The sequence below is a fragment of the Sorex fumeus genome, unplaced genomic scaffold (genome assembly GCF_029834395.1).
Source record: "Sorex fumeus unplaced genomic scaffold, SorFum_2.1 ptg000081l, whole genome shotgun sequence".
Taxonomy (NCBI): Eukaryota; Metazoa; Chordata; class Mammalia; order Eulipotyphla; family Soricidae; genus Sorex; species Sorex fumeus.
This window is the reverse complement of record NW_026606138.1, coordinates 18,379,771-18,403,438: the sequence shown is the minus strand read 5'-3', so window position 1 is coordinate 18,403,438 and position 23,668 is coordinate 18,379,771. Positions and strand designations below refer to the sequence as shown.

General features: G+C 52.7%; 1 protein-coding gene across 1 annotated transcript in view; it reads left to right on the top strand.

The window, feature by feature from the left end:
• The window catches only part of LOC130038914 (CAP-Gly domain-containing linker protein 1-like), a 56,374-nt gene extending 38,293 nt beyond the window's left edge, over positions 1-18,081 (top strand). The window contains 3 exon segments of the mRNA XM_056130708.1: positions 13,145-13,214; positions 16,831-17,021; positions 18,061-18,081. Coding sequence (XP_055986683.1) covers positions 13,145-13,214; positions 16,831-17,021; positions 18,061-18,081 — 282 coding nt within the window.
• The last annotated feature ends 5,587 nt before the right edge of the window (positions 18,082-23,668 follow it).

The window sequence follows — 23,668 nt, the reverse complement described above, 5'->3', positions numbered from 1 at the left end:
ACCCGGCAGTGCTCAGGGCTTACTCCTGGCTTTGCACTCAGGAATTACTCTTGGTGGAGCTCAGGGACCCTATGGGAAGCCGAGGATTGAACTCAGGTTGGGTCATGTGCCAGGCAAACGCACCTGGGCATTTGTGCCTCTCCCTCTGCCCCCACCCCCAAGAAAGACGTTTTCTCCCTCACAGTCAGTAAAATTTCACTAAACTTCTGCAAGCATCAAAGCCTGGGCCCCTCCCCCCGCAATAGTCCTGGGAGCCGTTGAGCATAGGTTCTAGGGCAGTTGTGCACTGGCCTCTCTCTGGGTTGATTTCTGGCACAGGAAGGGAAGTCGAGGCCCCAGGGGCCCTGAGGACCCTCAGGGCCTACAACCAGCAGTCCGTGGTCGGCGGGTCCTAGGAGGCTCAGTGGTCTGGGGGTTTTCCCACCTGGAGTGGAGGGCGCCCCCGAGCAGGCGTGGGGGTGCGGGGTGAGTCTGGGGCGGGGGCGCTGCAGCGGGGACAGCCCCCTGCCGGCACATGGGGGACGCCCGCGCCGCCACTGACCCCCATCTCTTAGACCACGTGGAGCAGCGCGCCCCGGATGAGGGAGACTCAGAGCTGGAAGCCTGAGCCCTATGCCACCTCCACCAGACTAGGACCCAGCCCCGCCCGCCCGAGGGGCCAGACACCGAGCCTGCCTTCCAGTCTGGCTGCCGCCGCCGCTGCCCGGACCCCGCGGACAGACGCCTCTGGTCTCAGAGCCCCGCGCCCCCGCGTCCCAGGACTCGCGCGCCCTGTGCTCCCCGCTGCCCGCCCGCCGCTGCCCCCAGGAAAGACGGTCACGTGGCCTCGGGGTGCGCCTCCCTGGGCGCCGGGGGCTGGGGTTCGCCCCGCGTCGGGGAGATGGGCGCCGGGGGTCGCCCGCCAGGAGTCGCCGGCCCTGCTCCTGCCCCCGCCAACCAACCTGGCGGCACGGAGCTCGGGCATCAGGCCGGAGGCCCCCCAGGGACCGCTGCGCGGGCAGCGCCCCCTCCTGCGGCTCCGCAGCCACGGGTCGGCCCCCGAGGGGCGGGCAGGGAACCCCCGGGACGCGGGGACTGGCCTGATTGAGGCGCTTCTGGGTGTGAGTGGGCGGGACCCCCGCGGCAGGCAGGGCCCGGCACCTGTGCAGTTCCCACGGTGGCCAGCAGAGGGCGCCTCGAGCCGCTCACCGGCCTGCTGGGGCTGCTGGTCGGTCCCTCACTGGGCAGGACCCGGCGATGGCCAGGGGAACCCGAGGACCCCCTGAGACCCTCCCGGGAGCCGGAGCAGGGGGTGGGGGGCGGGGAACGTGCCCTCGCAAGGCCAGCTGGCAGTGCAGGGGAGATGACGCCAGGGCGCCCTCTCCCTCCACCCCCATCTTCCTGGGAGGGTCCCTCCAAGGGAGCAGAGGCAGCGCTGTGCCCCGGCTCTGCTGGGGGTCTGGGGGGTCTGTACAGCCCCCGGGGAGCGCTGAGTGTCGGCGGCCTGTGTCCTGGCTCGGTGGGGCACACCCGGCGCCCCTAGCAGGATGGAGGGAGGTGAAGGGGTGTGATGTCACTCTTTTCACGTGACCGCGGCGTCACGTGGCGGCGGGGCCCAGAGGCGCCAAGGCCACGCACCTGCCGTCAGGCGGGTGAACCTGAACGTGCTGAGCGAGTTCCTGGACATGTGCGTGGGCAGCAAGCTGAGGGCCAGGGCGGGCAGCAGCCTCTGGGTCCGGGGGCGCCCCCCAGAGTCGGCAGCCCCGATAGAGGGGGCGTTGTGCTCCCCGCCCCTGCGGCTCGGCTCTGGGAAGGAAAACGGGGGCGACTGGAGTCAGTATCAGCAGGACGAGCCCAGCCCCAGGTCCAGGCACTCCCTGCTGTCCCCGTGTGCGGGGTGGCGCTGCATACTTCCCTGGGTACCACTTCTCCCAGCTGCCTGTTCCTCCACGGTTCGCGCAATCAGTTACGCCAAATGGGGAAAAAGGACCCTGGTGTCGCACAGGCGAAATGCTCACAGGCCGCTTGGCATTCGTCCTGGCCCCCAGTGACACCACCCTTGCCTAGGTAGAGGCGAAGGTCAGCTGGAGGCCTGACTCTCTCAGGAGCACATGACACTGTCCCAGCTTTCCAAATACTCTCTCAGAATTAAGATACCTATGGGATACCTACACGAGAGGTTTTCATTTGATTGACGCTGGATTATATGACGCCTGTTACATGCTGGGTTGAACGGTTTCCTTGGCAGTTCACCCATGGGGTTCATGACCCCAGTCTGACCCCAGGACACTGCATACACAGTCTTTGTGGATGACAGTGAATGTGCTTCCGTGGCCAGTAGCACCCCTTGCCCTGACGCTGTTTTTCTTCAGGCCACGGAAAATGAGTGTGGTCAGCTATTGCTAACTGCAAGTTTTGTTTGTCCAGAGTTTGCAAATGACTGTTGTTTGCTGTTGGCCATTATTGAAATCCCTTTTACTAAAAGAACGGGATGCTTCTCTCTCCCGCAGGCAATACTTTGAGATGAGTATCTCACAGGACCATTTGGCTTGATTGCACAGTACTCACTTCTAAAGGTAAAAAGGTTTTGGTTATTATTATTTTTTTGAAACTGTCATTCTGGACTCTAGCAAGAGTAATATGATGTTCCACTTCTGGAGTAAGTGGTGTGCAGAGCTGTCTGGTTTTTAGAATCACTGACGCTGTTATGAGTGGTAAATGTTTTATCTTCTGTGGACCTTTTGTTTATTTATTTGAAGTAAAAAAAACCATTTTATTTGGTGACCTTTAGAAAGAGGACGAGCGGAGAGAGAGTAACATTTCAGGAGAGACCGTGGGCTTTTCCAAAGACAGAGAGAGCCCCTACACACATCCCAACATTAGAAAGGATAGCACAAAAGTCCCCATCTCAAGGAGGGACCGCATTTGCTCAGCTACATGGGCACAAGCAGCTCAGGGGCTCGGGCAGCATAGGAGCCTTCAGTGGACCTTTCAAGGGTGGGTGTGCACCCCCCTCTTCTCCTTGACGGAGCAGCATGTCTTCTGATTGTTACTTCATGTGGCTCAAAGTTTTTCAGACACAGGATTGGTTACTTCAGCCTGAATTTATACACCTGGCTTTGGGGAATCTAAATTTTTATCCTAAAGTGGTTTTGAATTTTATTTGGGGGCTCGTGCCAGGCAGTGCTCAGGACTTACTCCTGGCTTTGCACTTAGGATCACTCCTGGCAGTGCTCAGTGGACAGTATGGGGTGCTGGGGATAGAACCCCGGGTCAGCTGAATGCAAAGCAAGCACCTTCACCACTCTACTTTCTCCCTAGCCCCAGGTCTCCTGAGCACTGCCCCTGGGCACCTCCTGGTGGTGAGTCTTAGCAGTTCGATGAGGCTTGGCGCTGTGGTGGCAGTGATATCCCAGGCCACTCCAGTGGCCACTCTTGGGATGCACATGGCAATGCTTGAGACCCTTGTGGTGCCAGGGGACGAAGTTGGCAGTCATGTGTCAGGCATGTACCGAAACCCCTGCATTCTCTGACTCAAAACTAAAGTCTATTGTGCTTTGGAGTGGGAGTGTTAGAACACCTGAGTTTTTGTTGTTGTTCTGTTTTGTCTGGGCCACCCCTGGCAGTGCTCAGACGTACTCCTAGCTCTACACTCAGGAATGACTCTTGGTGGTGTCTGGGGACGGTGTGGGAGGCCGGCAATCCAACCCGGGTTGGCTGCCTGCAGTGATATCTGAGTTAGGGTCGGCTGCTAAGCTTTAGGGGTTCTGTTCACCATTTGTATGTGTGCTTTCCTAGGAACATGAGGTGGAGAAAATATTCACACTCAAAGGAAGCCGCTTGCGCGCAGCGGATGTCAAGAATATATTTTTTTTCGTCAGAGCCCGGCTAGAACTGATGGATATAATTGCTGAAAATGTGCTTAGGTATCTGAGAACTGTTGCATGGTCCATACGAATCATTCCTCTAGTGGTTTTAGTGCTCATCAGGACACCTTTGCTTGCCAGCGCTTTAGGAAGTGGATCTTTGGACAGATGTGAGAGTGTGTCGGAGGAGAATGGGGGGTCAGGAGTAGGATACTCTGCAGCCAGACAAGGATAGATCCTCGGAACCCAGTGTGGTCCCCAAGTCTTCCGGGAGTGACTTCTGAGTGCATAGCCAGGAGTTATCCCTGAGCACCTGCAGGTGTGGCCCAAAAACTATAAATAGAGAATGGGAAACTTTGTGCATTGGGGCTTGGGGAGGCAGGGCAAACCACAGAAACCCACTCTCTTAGGACAGTAGAAAGCTCCGGCCTGTCTCAGTAGAAGGACCCAGATCTTTTTATAAAAAGAAAAACAGCTAGTGGTTCTTCTTCAAGTACTGAATACCATATGCTCAAATTTCATAAGCAACGTCAGGAGAAGCTGATTAATATTTAATGCTGCAGCATCTATGGAGGAAGTGCACCAGCCCAGTCTGCATTACGTTTGATCGACATGGCCCCTAAGGACTTAAAAGCATGTGGAGTATTTGCGCAAGATCGGGCACGGTGTGGAGCAACCTTTTATTTTCCTAGAGACATAACTTGATTAAATACAAACATTTTTTTCCTGCAAGAAACAGATGTCCATTGCAATAACCCTGAGAGGTTTTTGGGTTTTTTTTTTCCCTCTTTTTGCGTGACACCCGGCAATGCCCAGGGATTACTCCTGGTTCTGTACTCAGGAATTACCCCCGGTGGTGCTCAGGGGACCATATAGGATGCTGGGAACTGGGAATCGAATCCGAGTCGGCCGCATGCAAGGCAAACGCAATACCCGCTGCGCTGTTGCTCCAGCCCCAACCCTGAGAGTTTTCATGTCCCATCAATGGCCCAAGAGAAAGCAGCACTGCCCCTTGGCAGAGCACAGGTCATCGGTTTCCAGAAAAAGCGTCACATCAAGAGAGCAGGAAAACTCGAAACTTGGGCCGAGTCAGTAGTGGGGGGTTAGCTCATAAGCGTCTCTTTAGAGCCCAATGTGTGTCAGGCACAGGTGGGGCCCTGGGGAGCAGTCCTCGCGTCGGGGCCTCGGGACAACGCACAGTCCTTCTCTTGCAGTGAAGACAGACGTGGCCCCACAAGAGATTTCCACATTTTGTTTGTGCCCCGGCGTAACCTGCTGTGTGAGCAGCGGCTTAAGGACCTGGGTGTCCTGGGCTCCTTCATCCATAGGGAGGAGTACAGCCTGGACCTCATTCCCTTCGACGGGGACCTTCTCTCCATGGAGTCGGAGGGCGCCTTCCGAGTAAGTTCAGTGTTTGCCCTTTGAACTTGACACTCATTTCTGCCTCATTTGTGATGGTGACACTCACACTGGCATTTTAGTGATTCCTGGAAGTGTCCAGTTTCTTCCTTTTGGGGAGAGATGGGAGTTGGTCCACACCCAGCAGTGCTCAAGGTTTACTCCTGGTTCTGTGCTCAAGGATCACTCCTGCGCATGCTCGGGGACCATATGTGGTGCTGGGGCTAGAACCCAGATTGGCTGCGTGAAAGACCAGCGCCTTCCCCTGTGCTGTCTCTCTGGCCTCTGCTCCTCTTGCTTATGGAGAACCTCCTGTTCCAACAAATTGGCTTAAAATTGTTGTTGTCCTTACTGAATTCTCAAAAATCAATTGTCCTTAAATGTGTTGATTTCTGGTGTTTCTCTGCTGCTGTTCGATGTTTGTCCTTGTGCCCGTCCCACCCTGACTTGACTGTGGCTGTGGAGGAAGCTTTGAGAGTGGAAGGCAGGGCCGCTCCAGCCAGAAAGAGTCAAATCTGTCATTGCGTTTTTCCAGTTAGCCCTTTGTGAGTGATTTTGTTTCCATGACTCGCCTTTCCCCTTGATTGAGTCTTGGCAAGACCTGAAGACTTTTATCTTACATTTTCATTTTCTAGAAATAAAATTGCTTACATTTTTCATTCAAACTCTTGAGGTTCTGCAGTGTGACCTCAGGGCTGGGTGCAGGGTGTGCGGGAAATTCTGTTTCTCCCACATGCCCGTCCCAGCCCGTTTCCTACTGGTAATTTTCAGCACATATTTATTTGTGATTTATTTGAGATATCCAAGCCTGCACGGTTTGGGACTGGACCTGTCAGTAGCTAGACAGTTTCACCCTCCAACTGCCGTGTAACCCCAACAACGGCCAGGATCCAGAGATTATCACAACAAGCTCCCGGGAGCGCGCGGCTGCGAACATAATTTACTTTTCTCTAAGTTTTCAGGGTACCTTAAATATCCAACCCACACGGCAGAGCCTGGCAAGCTATCCGTGGTCTATGCCAAATAGACCAAATTGATATGCCATATCCAGTAATAAATGGATCTCATTTCCCTAACCCTGAATATGCAGAGTCGAGAAGGATATGGAAGGAGAGGCTGATAAAACACCAAGGCAGACATAGGCTGCCAAAACGCAGAAAAACAAAAATGATTGTCTGTACTTTTAATGCTCGTACGCTGGCATCTACTGCATCCATTGAAGACCTTATGGTACAAGCGCGAAAGATCAAGTACGACATCATTGGTCTGACCGAAACGAGAAGACATCAATCCCATCATGCTGTTTTCGACACTGGAGAAGAACTGTTCCTTGGAACATGTGATAAAAGAGGCGTCGGTGGTGTTGGTATCCTTGTCAATACAAACTTAGTCATGAGCATTGATTCATTCGAATGCCTAACAACCCGAATCGGACAATTACACTTGAATAAATGTGGCTCACTACCGGAAGTTTCTATCTTTGTTGTCTATGCACCAACATCCAGTTATGGTGAAAGAGAAACTGAGAAATTCTACATGGAGCTGGAGAAATTCTATAAAGAAGATCACACCTTCTACAAGATCATTGTCGGTGATTTTAATGCCAAGATAGGACCAAGAAGATCAGTCGATGAACTCCACATCGGAACCCATGGCCTGGAATGGAACGAACAGGGTGACAGACTGTCTGAGTTCATCATGTCAACCAAAACCTTCCGTGGTAACTCACAATTCCAAAAGGCTGAATCTAAACGTTGGACATGGGAGTCTCCCGATGGACGGTTACACAATGAAATAGACCACATCATATTCAATCGGCGGTTTTGCCTAACCGACGTTGCTGTTGTCCCAAAATTCTAAACAGGATCAGACCACCGTCTTCTTAGTGCAAAATTCTACCTCACAGAGTGAGGAGAAAAGAATGCAAGGTTTAAGAAGAGGACTCCCAGAACAACCACCAACTGGGAGCTCTTTGGCACTATCGCGGCAACATGGGAAGATGCCGTCATTGACAACATTGATGAGGAATACGGTCGAATGATTCAGTACCTCCATGATTGTGCAAGGAATGCCAAGAGATAGATAACCACAAAAAACCATCTTTCTTCGAACACTCTTGAACTTATTCGCCAACGTGGGTTGGCACATGCCTCAGGCAACCACAAGCGAACATCCAAACTGGCAAAACAGTGCAGAGACGCCATCAAGGATGACCTCAAAAACAGGAGAGCAGCAGTACTGGTTGATGCAGCAGAAGCTGGGAAAAACATTCGTAATGCCCGCCTGTCCTTCACCAACTACAAAACCAAGATGGCTGCCCTCCGACATCATGATGGATCTATCACGTCTTCCAGAAGGGCAATGGAGAAGATTATTCATGACTTCTACTCAGATCTCTTTAATAGCCATGTCCACTTGCCCACATACCACATACCACATGATGGATATGTCGTTCCCAATGTTCTCCCTTCCGAAATCCAACATGCCATCTCGTCGGTAAAGAAACAAAGAGCACCTGGCCCAGGCAAGATCAGACCTGAACAACTGAAGAACTTACCATCAGTACTCATCAATACATTGGTTCAACTCTTCACACGCTACCTGTCTGAATGCAAGGTTCCATCCCAATGGAAAACCAGCAGGACTGTACTACTATACAAGAAAGGAGACACCCACGACATTGGCAACTATCGCCCAATCTGCCTATTGTCTGTCATCTACAAACTATTCACTCGAGTCATCCTGAATAGGATTAGCAGAACGCTAGGTGAAGGAAAACCATGTGAACAAGCTGGATTCCGAAAAGGATTCAGTACCATCGACCATATCCACACAATAACCAAGCTCATTGAGGTATCTCGGGAGTTCAAGATGCCGCTCTGTCTAACGTTCATTGATTTAAAGAAGGCCTTTGATTCTGTTGAGACGGAAGCGGTCATGGAAGCCCTAGCCAATCAGGGCATACAAACTCAATACATCAGGATCCTTCGTGAGCTTTATTCCGGATTCACTACCAAAATCTCACCATTCTACAAAGAAGTAATCATTCATATCAAGAGAGGGGTTCGGCAGGGTGATACCATTTCACCAAAACTCTTCAGTGCCACCCTCGAGAACATCATGCGACGATGGAATGGGAAAACATGGGAGTGAAGATAGATGGTCGGCAACTACACCACCTCTGCTTTGCTGATGACATCGTTCTAATAACACCAAACATCAGCCAAGCAGCACAAATGCTGAACGAATTTGACCGTGAATGTGGAAAGGTCGGACTACAGCTGAATCTTACGAAGACAATGTTTATGAGAAACAGCCTTGTTCCTGACGCTCCATTCGCTCTCAACGGAACCACCATCTCCGAATGCAATGGTTATATATACCTAGGTCGAGAAATCAACATGATGAATGACCTGGCACCTGAGTTGCGCAGGAGGAAGAGAGCGGCTTGGAATGCCTTCAAGAGCATGGAAGAAATAACTAAAAGGACAAAGAACCTCCAGCTACGAACACATCTCTTTGATTCCACTATTCTTCCTGCATTAACATATGCCTCAGAGACCTGGACCCTACGAAAACAGGATGAGAACGCTATTCGTGTCTCTCAAAGAGGAATCGAAAGCACTATGCTTGGAATATCACGATTCACTCAAATGAGAGATAGAATCCGGAGTTCTGATCTTCGTCAACACTCAAGAATCAGGGACGCTGTCTCATTTGCCAAGACATCAAAAATCAGATGGGCTGGACACGTAATGAGGTTTACAGACAACCGCTGGACTAGAGCCATTACTGATTGGATTCCACGAGACATCAAAAGATCACGTGGACGCCCACCTATAAGATGGTCAGACTTCTTCGTCAAGACCCTAAATGATCGGTTTGAGGCTCTGCATGTTGCTAGAACGAACAGATACCATTGGGCTACGCTAGCACGCAACCGGGATGAATGGAGACATTACTGGCACCCGCTCGAATAAATCGATGAATAATGGGGATTAAGTGATTAAGTGATAAGTGATTTATTTGTTTGCTTTGCTTTGGTTTTTGCTTGGGGCCTCACCTGATGATGCTCAGGGGTTACTCTTGGGGGTCCTCAGGGGTCCATATTTGACTCTTTGATGCCAGGGAAGCACCTTCCCAATATACTATCTATCTGGCTCCCGGAGTTTTTCTTTTTTAAATATTGTCTTTTTCTGAAAGGTTGTGTTTTGTTTGCAAATATGATTTTATATGTTTTGTTTACTATCTTTTTTTCCCCTTTATTTTATTTTATTTTTTTTAAAGTTGTAGATTTACAATTTTTTGTGCTTTGGTTTCAATTATACAATGATCAGATACCCATCCCTCCACCAGTGCCCATTTTCCACCACCATGGATAATATCCCTCCCACCCCCATCCCCCCATCCCCCCTGTCTCTGTGGCAGGGCAATCCCCTGTGTTCTCTCTCTCCTTTTGGGTGTTGTGGTCTGCAAAAGAGGCATTGAGTGGCAAACATGTTCAGTCCATAGTCTACTTTCGACATGCATCTCCCCTCCTGGGAGGATCCTCCAAACATCCTTTATTTGGTGCTCCCTTCTCTATCTGAACTGCCCTTTCCTCTAGGATACCCGGCTGGCCTCTAAGTTATGGAGTAATCCTCCTGGTGCTGATCTCAGCTATTCTTGGGTATTAATCTCATACTTTGTTACTTTGACAGAGGCCCAGCTCTGGGCAACAAAGCTGAACGGCTCCAATTCCAACAGGTACAGCCCGCCCCCAAGGGCCTGGGTTCCTCTCTGGGCACGCGCAGCTAGAAACAGCCCCTAGACAGCCGGTTTTCAACCCCTGATCTGCGTGGGACGGGCACAGAGGCCCAGCTCTGGGCAACAAAGCTGAACGGCTCCAATTCCAAACAGGAGACATTCCCAACTCCTCGCCCAGTGCCAGGGACTTTTTCCGGAGCCGCGGCCGCGTTATGCCATAGGAACCATATCCCAATAAATATGCATAGGAACCATAAGCTAACTTCTTAGATGGAAACTTCTCTATTTTAGCTCAGCCATTAGAAACACAGTAGCCAATAACTCATAAGTCTATCTTAACTCACACTGCATATCAAGCAGAATAGTAACAGTGAACGTGAAGGACTAAACCACACCTCTCACAATGGTAAAGCAACGGAAAAGCCCACCAAACTTTGTTTACTATCTTTATGACAGGGAGCACTTCTGAAAAATTTCTCTTTCAAAGTGTCAGGTTGGCTCTTAGGGGTGCCCGGGCCAGAACTCTGGCTCTTTCTTCTGTGGGGTGAGGTTTCTCCATGCTGAGTCCCTTAAGATAATCTGTAGACCCAAAAGCATTGATTTATTTGAGTTTTCACCCAGATGTTTTTCCTATGGCACATTCTTCACTGGAAATAGGGAAAATTGGGCATGGCTGGAGTTCTGGCAGAACGAGTGGGGACCCCCCCCCCCAAGTGTGTAACCACCACCTAGAGTGTGCGACCCTCAGCCTCAGCAAGAAAGGGAAGGAAAGGGAAAATAAATACCGGAATGAAGGGGAAGATGCAAGGGGGAAACACATCAGCTTGATAATGTCTTCTAAAAACGGCATACTGGACCAGAGAGATAGTAATGTGGGTAGGGCACTTGCCTTGTCCCTTGCAGACCCGGGTTTGTTCCCTGGCACCCCATACGGTCCCCCAAAACCCGCCAGGTATGACCCCCAGTGCCAAGCCAGGGAGTCAGCCGGAACCCGTGCACGGCCCCAAAGCTCCCAGTGCCTGTCTGCGCCCTCTGCGCCCTCTATCATTGGAAGCTTGTGCAGGTGTGTTTGAGACGCGACCACGTTTCCCTGCATTCCTTGGGCGTGTGAGTTGATTTGTGGTGGTGCTGCTGCTGCTGGTCTCAAGACACAACCTTTCGAGAACGCAGGTGCATCACCAGATTTCCGGGCACCATTTCCCCTCGGCATGTTGGTCTCAGCAGCACCTTAAGAGAAAGAACCTGGGGCTCGCTCGGGTTTTGGGCTGCTGTCACCCAGCTCCATGTGGGTTTGCTCACGTCTCTGGGCTTCATCCTGTGGAATCCAGGACTTTCCTGGGCTCCCCGATGGTCTCTCCCCACCCCAGTCATGAAGCAGGGAGGGGCTTGCATGGCCTTGTTTGGTGACAGGACACAGGCCTGCATGCCCCTGTGTGGTGACAGGACAGGGGCCTGCCCGGCCCTGTGTGGTGACAGGACTAGGGGTTCGCCTTCCATCCGAGCCATTGCAGGTCTGGGAGCGGGCTCTCTGCTCCCTTTCCCAGTCAGCAGTGTGGACGCGTTGAGGAAGCGGATTGGTCACCCCAGCTGAGGATAGGAGCTGTCTCAGTCACACCCAGGGTTGCTCCTGGCCCTGCGTGGGGGGGGCAAGGCCATCCCAAATGACAGACCCCAGACAGTTCGTTGCCACGGGCCCCACATCCGCCCGTGGATGCTGCATTCACGCCCTCTCTCCCGCCCTGAGCCACGACGGCCCCCGAGCCCGCATCACCTGGGCAGCCCCGAGTTCAGGACAGGAGGGACCCACACACCACCAGTTATGACCCTAGTGGCTGTTAAAGAGGAATTCCAAGGGCTGGAGCTATATACATTCGGAGGGCATTTTCCTTGCACGCATCTGACCCAGGTTCAATCCCCGGCATCCCATATGGTCCCCGAAGCATCACCAGAATAATTCCTGAGTGCAGAGCCAGGGGTATCCCCTGAGCCTCACCGGGTGGGAGTTGTTAGAGGTGTCTCTGTAGTAATACGCCGTTTTTCAAAATGAATGTTTTGTTTGGGTGCTCGGGGCTGGGCAGGGCCAGGCAGGAGCCGGCTTAGCTGTCCGCAGGCAGACACAGTTCCCTCTCTGAACAGTCACCTGTGCCCCTGAGCAGTTTGAAAGAGGCCCCCTAATGCTTTCCTTCCACTGAATCTTCCTCTCTGCTCTGCTCCAATGCGGAGTTTCTGGTCCTTTTCTGAGGACTCTTTGGACATCCCGACCATGATATTTTGGACTGAAGTGTGAGGCTGCACCCCAGACTTGGCAGAGACATCCTACGTGATCTTTGGGGATTTTATGCTCAATCTGGGCCAGGCTCTCTGGGAGGTCTCCCTCTCTACCCCGCCCTCAGTCTGTACCCCTCGTCCTCATGCCTCTGCGGTGCATGCCTGTTGGCTGCTGCCTTAGACAGGGTCAAAGATTCCAGGATGAGGGGCCAGAGCAATAGCACAGCAGGTAGGGCGTTTGCCTTGCATGCGGCCGATGCTGGTTCGATTCCCAGCATTCCATATGGTCCCCCGAGCACCACTAGGAGTAGTTCCTGAGTGCATGAGCCAGGAGTAACCCCAGTGAATTGCCGGGTGTGACCCAAAAAGAAAAAAAATAAAAAGAGAGTCCTGCGATGGGCACCAGCAGTGCCGCCCCATCAGGTGGAGTGCAGGTGAAGCGCGTTGCGTGATTTCCCTCCTCTGCTCTCTGCACTTGCTGGATGAAGGGATTGAGGCACAGGAGAGATCTTGAGGCCCCGCTGGGGACCATGTGTGTGTGCTCTGTCAGCCCTGCTGAACCACCCGGCTGGGCGGCGCGTGCGTGCTCTTTGCTCTTTCTGGGCCAAAGATGTTTCTTTTTGTCTGTGTGTTAAATGGACCTTGTGGCCCTTCTCCAAGACCGTGGCTGCCCTCCTGCTGTCCCCTGTGACACTCGCTGCTGTATGTGGGAGAGGCTGCCTGCCCTTCTACAAGCCCAGAGTGTTCTGCTGTGTGGTCATGCGGGCAGGCGGAGGCCAGCCTTTCCTCGCCCGCCCAGCAATGCTTGCCCCCAGTAGAGATGCTGCCTTGAGGCCTCGGTGCTGACTCACAGAGCCTGTGCCCACGCGCCTGGCCCTCTCCCACAGGAGTGCTACCTGGACAGCGACCAGACGGGCCTGTACCACGCGACCAGGGGCCTGATGAAGCTGCTGGCCTGTACGGGACCATCCCCTAGATCTTCGGCAAGGGCGAGTGCGCCAGGGTGAGCTGGGGCGGGGAGGGAGGCCTCTCTCCTGCGGGTGGGGTTTGGGGCTCCACCTCGCAGTGCTCTTGGCTCTGTGCTCGGGCCACCAAAATGAGTCTGTCTGCGTGCAAGGCGTGACCCCTGGCCCCTCTGCTGTCTCCCAGCCCTCTTTCCTTTTCTCTTTTCTGTTCTTTATCTTTTCTTTTCCATCCCTACTCTCCCTCCCTCTCTCGCCCTCTCCCTCCTCCCGCCCTCTCCATACCCTGCAGTGCTCGGGGCTCACTCCTGGCAGGGTTTGAGGGATCGTACGTGGTGCCAGGAATTGAACCTGTGTCAGCCACCTGCAAGGCAAGCATCCTACCCACCATACTGTCTCGGACCTATCTTGTTTTATTTTATTGTTCCCTTTTTTTCCGCCTTATTTTTAAATTTTGGATTGCCGGGCACCTTTTAGCTTCATTTTAAAATCCGCCCATTGCTAAAAAGGCTCTCCCTGATTCTGTACTTTGTTCCCAGCAAGTGGCCAATATGATGATCAGGATGAAGAGAGAGTTTACAGAAAGTCAGAATTCAATATTTCCTGATTTTGATAACCTCTTGTTGCTTGATTGGAATGTGGATTTATTAACACCACTTGCAACTCAGCCGACATACGAAGGACACATCGATGAAATTTATGGCATCCAGAACAGTAAGTGAAGTGACATCATTTACTAATAGGTTAGATGAGTAAAATCAATCTCAAAAGTGTCTGTTTTTAAAGGTGTGGCCTTTGTGGGTAAGTCTTGAAAATGTCAGGCACTGACTTTCAGCCCAAGGTTAAAGCGAGCTCGAGCCAGGACACCATCGGGGAAACCGAGGCTAAGGCCTTGTGCAGAGGGCCATGCGGTGTATAGCCTCGCTGCTCGGGCCGCCCAAGGAGGCATGAGGAATAGAGCGTTTCTGAGGGGTGCCTGGGTCCGAGGTCAGGGGGGTTTGGCCCCGGATGTTAGATTCTGTAGCATTTCAGATCTGAGTGGGGGCTAGGAAGGCTCATGGGGCTAGTGCCAGGCGCACAGCCAGCGCTCGGTGCCATCCGCGCTCCTGCCTCGTCCAGTGAGCACTGAGCCGGGAGTAGCTCCTGCTGGGATACAGTCTGAGAAGTTTCCCACAGTCTGATTCGTTTCTTTTGTTCAGAACAGGGAGCCCCAGGCCACAAGAGGGGTAACTCCGGCGCCTTCAGGAGTGGCCCTGGCCGGGGGCTGGGGAAACAGCCCTGGGGATAGAGCCCGGGTCTGGAAGGACAGGGATGCAGCTAACTGCATGGGGTCTCTCTGCGGACACAGAGCCCTGCAGCTGCTGAGTGCTGGCCGAGTCCAGACAGTGCTGTCTGTCCAGTGTGCCAAGCTGGTTATTGCAGAGTGGATTGCGATGGCGTGTGTGTGCGTGTGTGTGTTCGTGTGTATTAGTGTGTATGTCACTGCAGTGGTGAATGCGTGGCTCAGTGACAGCGGCCACGGAAGCAAAACAGGACCACACATGGAGGCATTTCCACACAACAAAGCGTTTTTCTGCTCTTTCAGGATTATGGGGGTGTTTCCGGTTTGTTTTTTACCAGTTGTTCCGAAGGATAACTTCTTAAGTTGCTTCCTTTTGTGGGGACAGTCGTAAGCAGTGCCCAAGGGACTGTGGGGCTGATCTCGGTGATTTTCTGCTCTGTGGGGCCAGTCTGTGGCCCTGGAGCCACCGGGTTTGTGCCTGGCAGCAGCTGGGGGTGATGCCACACACACAGCCCCTCCCCAGACTCCTGCTCCAAGGTTTCACTGGTACGGGAGCACCCCGTGCGAGGGGTCCCTGCCTCCTGGTGCTTCTGCAAGTCCTTCGAGGGATCTAGCAGAGGTGCTAGGGTTTTGGGTGCAGAGGTGTCAGAGATGGGGCTCGTGGGGTGCCTCCGTGGGGAAGGAGTTTCGGGAGCTCACAGTCTCTTCACATCACACACTTACTTCTGATCAAACATTTAATTAAGGGAGAGGGCTGGAGTGATAGTACAGTGGGTAGGGCGTTTGCCTTGCACACGGCTCAGTCCGGGTTCAATTCCCAGCATCCCATATGGTGCCCTGAGCACCGCCAGGAGTAATTCCTGAGTGCAGAGCCAGGAGTGACTCCTGTGCATTGCTGGGTGTGACCCCCCCAAAAAGAAACCATTAAGAGAAATCTGAAAAACAAGGAGAAATTGGGCTTCCCCATAACCCCCCAGCTCTGCGCCCGTGGCTGGACCGAGGGCGATGGCAGGCCCGTGCAGGAGCTGCGTGCAGGCTGCCTGGGCCAGCGGCTGCCCCTCTGCTTTGAGCTGGAATGCGAGGTCTTGCCGACCTCGTGTATCTCAGCATGTGCTCAGGCCCCGGGTCCCGCGGTCACCATGGCGTGCTGTCTCCAGACGCTGGTGCCCGGGCTGTTCCGAGGGGCTTAGGATTTGGAAAGCATCCGAGAAGTCTTTTTCTTCCGTCGGTCACTTTCTCTCCCCACATTCTCTGAGGCAGGAGTTCTTCTTGTTGCTTTATGATTCTCAGCACCCACCCCACAGTGCTCAGGGCCCTCACGGGGCAGTGCTCAGAGGAACAGACAGTTGGACTTGAGCGTGCGCTGCCCCCGATGACCCGTCTCTCTGGACCCACAGCAGTGGAGCTGATTGTGTGTAGACACGTCGGGATTTGTGTTGAAAGTGGAGGAGATGATTTTTTGAAAGGAACCAACTTGGAGCTAGAGGCAGTGCAGCAGTTAGGGTGAGTTTGGTCCCCAGGACCGCATATGGTTCCCCCAGTCACTGCCAAGAATTAGCCCAGAGCACAGAGCCAGGAATAAGCCTTGAGCACTGACAGGTTTGGCCCAAAAATCAGAGAAAGGAAACAGAAAGGAAAGATGCCCTCGGAGCTGTCTCCTGCCCTCAAGCACACTTCCATGCTGAGATGATTCCTGGGATCTTTTTTTTTTTTTTCTTTTTCTTTTTCTTTTTCTTTTTCGGAGAGTGTCTTCCCTGCATGGCAAAGCCTGGCAAGCTACCCATGACGTGTTCTATATGGCAAACAAAGTAACAAGTCTCAAAATGGAGACGTTACTGGGCCCGCTTGAGCAAAATCGATGAACAATGGGAGGACAGTGACAGGGGTCACACTTGGCAATGCACAGGGGTAACTCCTGGTGCTGCACTAAGGAGTTACTCCTGGCAGTGCTCAGGAGGGCATATGGGATGCTGGGAATCGAACCTGGGTCTGCCCCGTGCAAGGCAAACACCCTCCCTGCTGTGCTATCACTCCTGCCCCATCCTGGGCTCCACTTGGCTTGTTGAAATGGCGGTATAGACGGCATGCACTTGCACGCGCCAGCAGGACAGACAGTGGGCCGCCCTGGGGCATGTTTCCTCGGGTGGCCCCATTCTGAGTTTGGTTAAGGCTGGCAGTGGCAGGAGGCGTCCCGCAGACCAGGCCAGGGAAGCCGTGCGTGAAAAGCGTGAGTGTCCTACGTAGGTGTGCATCTAGTGACTCAAAGCCCAGTGCTCTCCCCTGACAGGAAGTCTCTGGAGTCTCACTTGGGGTGTCCCCTCCCGTGCAGGTCATGTAAAACTGCCACCCGAGAAATTCGTCCCGAAGAGGCAGGGTGATGGACAGGACCTGCCCACAGGGGCCAAGAAGCTGCCGCTGGACTCAGCCGAGGAGCTCTACGCCGAGATCCGAGACCGCAACTTCAACGCCATGGGTGCTGTGCTCAGCAAGAAGGCCAAGGTCATCTTGGCCACCTTTGAGGTGACTGGGGCCTGGGGCCAGGCGGCAGGCGGGCTGTGCGCGCCCGGGGAAAGGTGGTGCCAGGCCCTCTCCTGGTGTCAGGTCCTTTGCCAGTCATCGTCTGCACTCCCGGTCCCTCCCTCCTTCTTCCCAGCCGCTGGATATAGGGAAAATTGAGCATGGCTGGAGTTCTTGCAGGCCGAGTGAGACCCCCCCCCCCCCCCCGACGTGAGTAAGCACCACCTACAGGGTGCGACCCTCAGCCTCAGCGAGAAAGGGAGGGAAAGGGAAAATAAATACTGGAATGAAGGGGAAGATGCAAGGGGGAAACACATCGGCTTGATAATGTCTTCTAAAAACAGCGTACCAGGGCCAGAGAGATAGTAAGGTGGGTAGGGCACTTGCCTTGCCCCTGGTAGACCCGGGTTCATTCCCAAGCACCCTATACGGGCCCCCAATCCCTGCCAGGTGTCACCCCCAGTGCCAAGCCAGGGAGTCAGCCGGAACCTGTGCATTGCCCCAATGCTCCCGGTGCCTGTCTGCGCCCTCTGCGCCCTCTGCCATTGGAAGCTTGTGCAGGTGTGTTTGAGATGCGACCGCGTTTCCCTGCTTTCTTGGGCATGTGAGTTGATTTGTGGTACTGCTGCTGCTGGTCTCAAGACACGACCTTTCGAGAACGCAGGTGCATCGCCAGATTTCCGGGCACCTTTCCCCCTCAGCATGTTGGTCTCAGCAGCACCTTAAGAGAAAGAACCCGGGCCTCGCTTGGGTTCTGGGCTGCTGTCACCCAGCTCCCTGTGGATTTGCCCATGTCTCTGAGCTTCAGCCTGTGGAATTCAAAACTTTCCTGGGCTCCCCCGATGGTCTCTCCTCACCCCAGTCAAGGAGCAGGGAGGTGCTTGCATGCCCTTGTGTGGTGACAGGACATGGGCCTGCCTGCCTCTGTTTGGTGACAGGACAGGGGCCTGCCCGACCCTGTGTGGTGACAGGACTCGGGGTTCACCTTCCATGCGAGTCATTGCAGGTCTTGGAGAGGCCTCTCTGCCCCTTCTTTTCCCAGTCAGCAGTGCAGAAGCGTTGAGGAAGCGGCTTGGTCACCACAGCTGAGGGTAGGGGCTGTCTCGATCACACCCACGGTCACTCCTGGTCCTGCGCGGGTGGGGTGGAGTCATCCCAACAGACAGACCCGAGACAGTTCGGAACCAAGGGCCCCACATCCCCCTGTGGATGCTGCATTCTTGTCTTCTCTCCCGCCCTGAGCCACGATGGCCCCCGAGCCTGCATCCCGGGGGTGTGGGGGGAAGTCACGGCTCAGCTCACCTGAGCTGCTCTCAGGGGCCCGCACTCCGGGTAGTCTGCTCGAGGGACCCCAGAACTTGGGCACCCTGGCGTGCGTCATGTGAGCAGTCAGATTGGGCTCAAGGTGCTGGGGGGCTCGCCCCGCCCGGGTGGAGATTGCCAAGGGCCCCGGCGCCGTCACCAAGGTCCATCTCTGAGGCTTCCTCGTGTGAATATGAGGGATCTTCCAGCAGTCACAGGATGGAGTCTGCTGCTTGTGTCCGACCCCCCCCCCCCACACACACAGACTGATTTTTATGTAACTTCCTCATAGAATGGTGTGCGGTGCTGCCCGAGGGGAACAAGGGGTCCTCAGTGTCCTAAAGGGGGAAAATGACCCAAATTGAGGTGTTTCCTGTGTGCCAGTGTCCCATCACGCCACAGCTCCCAGGGCTGGTGTTTCCCTGTCCAGAAGACGCTGGACAGACGTGAGCCAAAGCTCTAGCTGGGAGGAAGCATTTGTACCGCGGGATGAAGTAGAACTGCCTTTGAGTCAAGCTGACATTTTCAAGAAATACAAAACAGACTTTTTCCCCCCATTTTTAGTACCAGAGCAGATAACCCCCAAGGTTATTTGCTTCCCTGAAAGATATTTAGCTTGCCCTTTCAAAGTTCATTTAGAGCAGATCTTGGCGTTCAATCAGGGTTGGGTGGTAACTGAGGTCAGAGTGTTTGCTTATTTGTGGCCTTCTTTGTCTCTTAAGAGGAACCGTAGTTAGAGGCCACCAGAGAAAACAAAACACAAGCACCCGCTTCCTCCCAGCTTGGTTCCTCTGTTCTCAACCCCCGGCCATTTGTCTATGTATCTTCCCCAGAACAGGCGGGGGACAGAGGTAGAAGGAAGGTCTGAGAAGCCCCTGCATGGTGCTCCCCGAGCAGTGCTCCCCATCTTTGTGACTTCTGTTGAGGTTCTGAAATGAGTCATCAGGTGCTAGTGACAAATGTGTCATGTACGGCGTGACACAAAGGTGGAGTTTGTGCCATCAGTTCCCATGGTGGGAGAAGGTCGGGTTTTGGGGGTCAGTGGCAGGAGGATATGACCCATAGCATGTCAGATTTATCTCGGGTGGGGGAAAACGGGTCGTTTGGGGAGAAGTGTGCTTGGGGTACAGATTTGCCGCGTTTTTCTGGATTTCTCTCTCTCTCTCTCTCTTTTTTTATGTAGGAGTTCTGCTATTTATCCAGCCACTGATTAGCTGATTGAATTGTGCATGAACTCCATCTTACTTTTTTTTTCACTTTTTATGATTTTATTTATTGAATCACCATGAGAGCAGTTACAAAGCTTTCAGGTCTAAGTTTCGGTCATACAATGAAACACCCGTACCTTCACCAGTGCCCATACTCTACCCCAAATAACCTCAGTATATCCCCATCCCACACCCCCCCCCTACCAGTGGGGCAGATGATTTCCACATTACTCTCTCTCTACTTTGATGACATTCAATATTTTGACACCAGACCCACCATTATTATTTGAGATTTTGCCCCAACACTCAGATCTGCTGAAAAGGCAACAGGAGACAATTTGTTTCCTATTTCTGGTTATGAATAACACATGATGTTTCATGGCTGCAGTACTGGCCGCACAATTTTGAAATTCCGAAATTTGAACACTTAAATCTGGAGGGATTTCTGCCAAAACCTGCTGGGTTCCCGAGAATTGCTCCTGACTCTCTGGGATCATGGTCATTAAGCAGCTTGATCAGGAACCAGAAAGGCCGTCTGTGGACAATGACTTGGGGTCTCTTGGGGACGGGGAGGACAGACTGGCTCCACCACCATCCTGTGAGGCCCAACAAGTTTTGTCACTGAGGTCCCAAGCCTGACTGTCCAGTGGCCTCGGGAGGATGGCGGCCACCGGGCCACCAGAGGAAACAGGCCAAGGCATGAAACCGTGGGCCCAGCACAGCAGGGACCAGACGCATTTCTGCCAAAAGCCACTGGGTTTCGAGATTTGTTTCTGAGTCTCTGGGATCATGGCCATTAACCGTTCAATCAGGAACCAGAGAGGCCATGCCTCCAATGATCTAGCTGAGCCGGAGGTGATTTGTGGGTGTGTTTCCCACATACCTAACTTTTGACCGTTTACTTTCTTGGTAAACTTTGCCCCAAGTTTTTGGGGTCTGGCCAAAGGCACAACAGCAATTTGGGGGTATCTGCAAGTGTGGAGGCGCCATCAGGCTGCTGATGAACTCGCCTCACAGGTACAGTGTTTTTTGTTTGTTTGTTTGTGTTTTTATGTAGGAGTACTGCTATTTATTCAGCCACTGATTAGCTGATTGAATTGGGCATGAACTCCACTGTCAAAAACTACGCACGCAGAAGGTTGTGTGTTCGTGGGCTCTCTGGACGGCTCTATCTCACCGCCTGTGTTCAGTGCCCTAGAGCCACTGTGTGTGGCCTGCATCGGGATGGCTGTTGGCCAAGGCCAGATGAAGGAAGAGATGAGGGCACGACTGGTTGATTTTTGTAGCAGTTTATTACAAGGAAGTTTATCCCATAGAAGAAATTTATGTTATGGTGGGCCTAGATTCTCTCAAGCACAAGTTCTCCTTGCTAGTCTCTTAGTAGTCCATCTTTCAGCCCTGCTCTTTCATTCTCCAGCTCCCTTCTAGTCTGGGCTGACACTCCACCCAGTCAGGTAGCCATATCAACATAAGAAAGCCCTTCCTGACTGCTCAAGGGCAAGATACCTCTTAAGGTGTTTTTCTCTTTTCCTCAGTCCAATAAACTATCAACTATTCCTGAGGTTGTGCAGGAGGGACAGAACAGTGTTATCCTACACTCCACCTTACTTTTTTTTCCATAATTTTCTTTCTTTCTTTCTTTCTTTCTTTCTTGCTTCCTTTCTTTCTTTCTTTCTTCTTATATTTATTTATTGAATCACTGTGGGAAAAGTTGCAAAGCTTTCAGATTTAAGTCTCAGTCATACAATGATCAAACACCGTTTTCTTCAACCTTCACCAGTACTCATTTTTCACCACCAAGAACCCCAATATACCCCACCTCCCACCCACCCAATGCCTATGAGGCAAATCATTTCTAATTAACTCTTCTCTACATTGATTACATTCATTATTTTGACAAAAGATGCACCATGATTGCTTAGAATTTACCCACCAACAATCAGAATGGCTGAAAAGGCATTGTGAAATACATTGTTTTCTATATAAAGTTCGGAGTTCCAGGGCTGGAGAGATAGCACAGGGGTAGGACGTTTGCCTTTCACGTGGCCAACCCGGGTTCGAGTCCCAGCATCCATATGTTCCCCTTAGCAATGCCAGGAGTAACTCCTGAGTGCAGAGCCAGGAGTAACTCCTGAGTGCTGAGCCAGGAGTAAACCCTGTGAGTGCAGAGCCAGGAATAACCCTTCTGCATCGCCAGGTGTGACCCAAAAAGCAAAAAAAAAAAATGTTTGGAATTCCTCCCCTCCAAACACAGGTGTGATGCCCTGTGTTTCGTTGAGCAAGCAGAAGGAAAGCAAAGAGCTTGGGCCCAGTGGTTGATGCAGATTGCTGGGCCGGGCCGTCGATCAAGGGAGATTTGGGGATCTCTGGGACCCATCCTCGGGCCCAGTGCTCTCCGGGGACCCTAGCTTGGTCGTGTCCTACGAGTTGGGGGCGAGCCTGGCCTTTGGGCTCGCGTTGTGTTTGGACGGGCAGGTGGGGGTGTTCAGGGCCCAGCTGCTGACACCTGATCCCGCCCTGGCCAGGTGGGAGGACGGAGATTGGCGGCTGGCCCCTGAGATGCCCAAGATAACCAGACAAGGAGATAACCAGAGTCAATCCCAGTCGAGTTGGGTGATAGGCTGAGATGACGCACCGAGCCGCTGAGGCAGATCCTGTCTGGAGACACTCGGGCACCTTGAGGCGAAGGTCAGCTGGAGGCCTGACTCTCTCAGGGGCACCTGACACTGTCCCAGCTTTCCAAATACTCTCTCAGAATTAAGATACCTATGGGATACCTACACGAGAGGTTTTCATTTGATTGATGCTGGATTATGTGACGCCTGTTACATGCTGGGTTGAACGGTTTCCTTGGCAGTTCACCCACGGGGTTCATGACCCCAGTCTGACCCCAGGACACTGCATACACACTCTTTGTGGATGACAGTGAATGTGCTTCCGTGGCCAGTAGCGCCCCTTGCCCTGACGCTGTTTTTCTTCAGGCCACAAAATAGGAGTGTGGTTAGCTATTGCTAACGGCAAGTTTTGTTTGTCCAGAGTTTGCAAATGACTGTTGTTTGCTGTTGGCCGTTATTGAAATCCCTTTTACTAAAAGAACGGGATGCTTCTCTCTCCTGCAGGCAATAGTTTGAGATGAGTATCTCACAGGACCATTTGGCTTGATTGCACAGTACTCACTTCTAAAGGTAAAAAGGTTTTGGTTATTATTATTTTTTTGAAACTGTCATTCTGGACTCTAGCAAGAGTAATATGATGTTCCACTTCTGGAGTAAGTGGTGTGCACAGCTGTCTGGTTTTAGAATCACTGACGCTGTTATGAGTGGTAAATGTTTTATCTTCTGTGGACCTTTTGTTTATTTATTTGAAGTAAAAAATCATTTTATTTGGTGACCTTTAGGAAGAGGACGAGCGGAGAGAGAGTAACATTTCAGGAGAGAACGTGGGCTTCCCCAAAGACAGAGAGAACCCCTACACACATCCCAACATTAGAAAGGAAAGCAAAAAAGTCCCCATCTCAAGGAGAGCTGCGGGCACCGCATTTGCTCGGCTACATGGGCACAAGCAGCTCAGGGGCTCAGGCAGCATAGGAGCCTTGAGTGGACCTTTCAAGGGTGGGTGTGCACCCCCCTCTTCTCCTTGACGGAGCGGCATGTCTTCTGATTGTTACTTCATGTGGCTCCAAGTTTTTCAGACACAGGATTGGTTACTTCAGCCTGAATTTATACACCTGGCTTTGGGGAATCTAAATTTTTATCCTAAAGTGGTTTTGAATTTTGTTTGGGGGCTTGTGCCAGGCAGTGCTCAGGACTTACTCCTGGCTTTGCACTTAGGATCACTCCTGGCAGTGCTCAGTGGACAGTATGGGGTGCTGGGGATAGAACCCCGGGTCAGCTGAATGCAAAGCAAGCACCTTCACCACTCTACTTTCTCCCTAGCCCCAGGTCTCCTGAGCACTGCCCCTGGGCACCTCCTGGTGGTGAGTCTTAGCAGTTCGATGAGGCTTGGCGCTGTGGTGGCAGGGATATCCCAGGCCACTCCAGTGGCCTCTCTTGGGATGCACATGGCAATGCTTGAGACCCTTGTGGTGCCAGGGGGCGAAGTTGGCAGTCATGTGTTAGGCATGTACCGTAACCCCTGCAT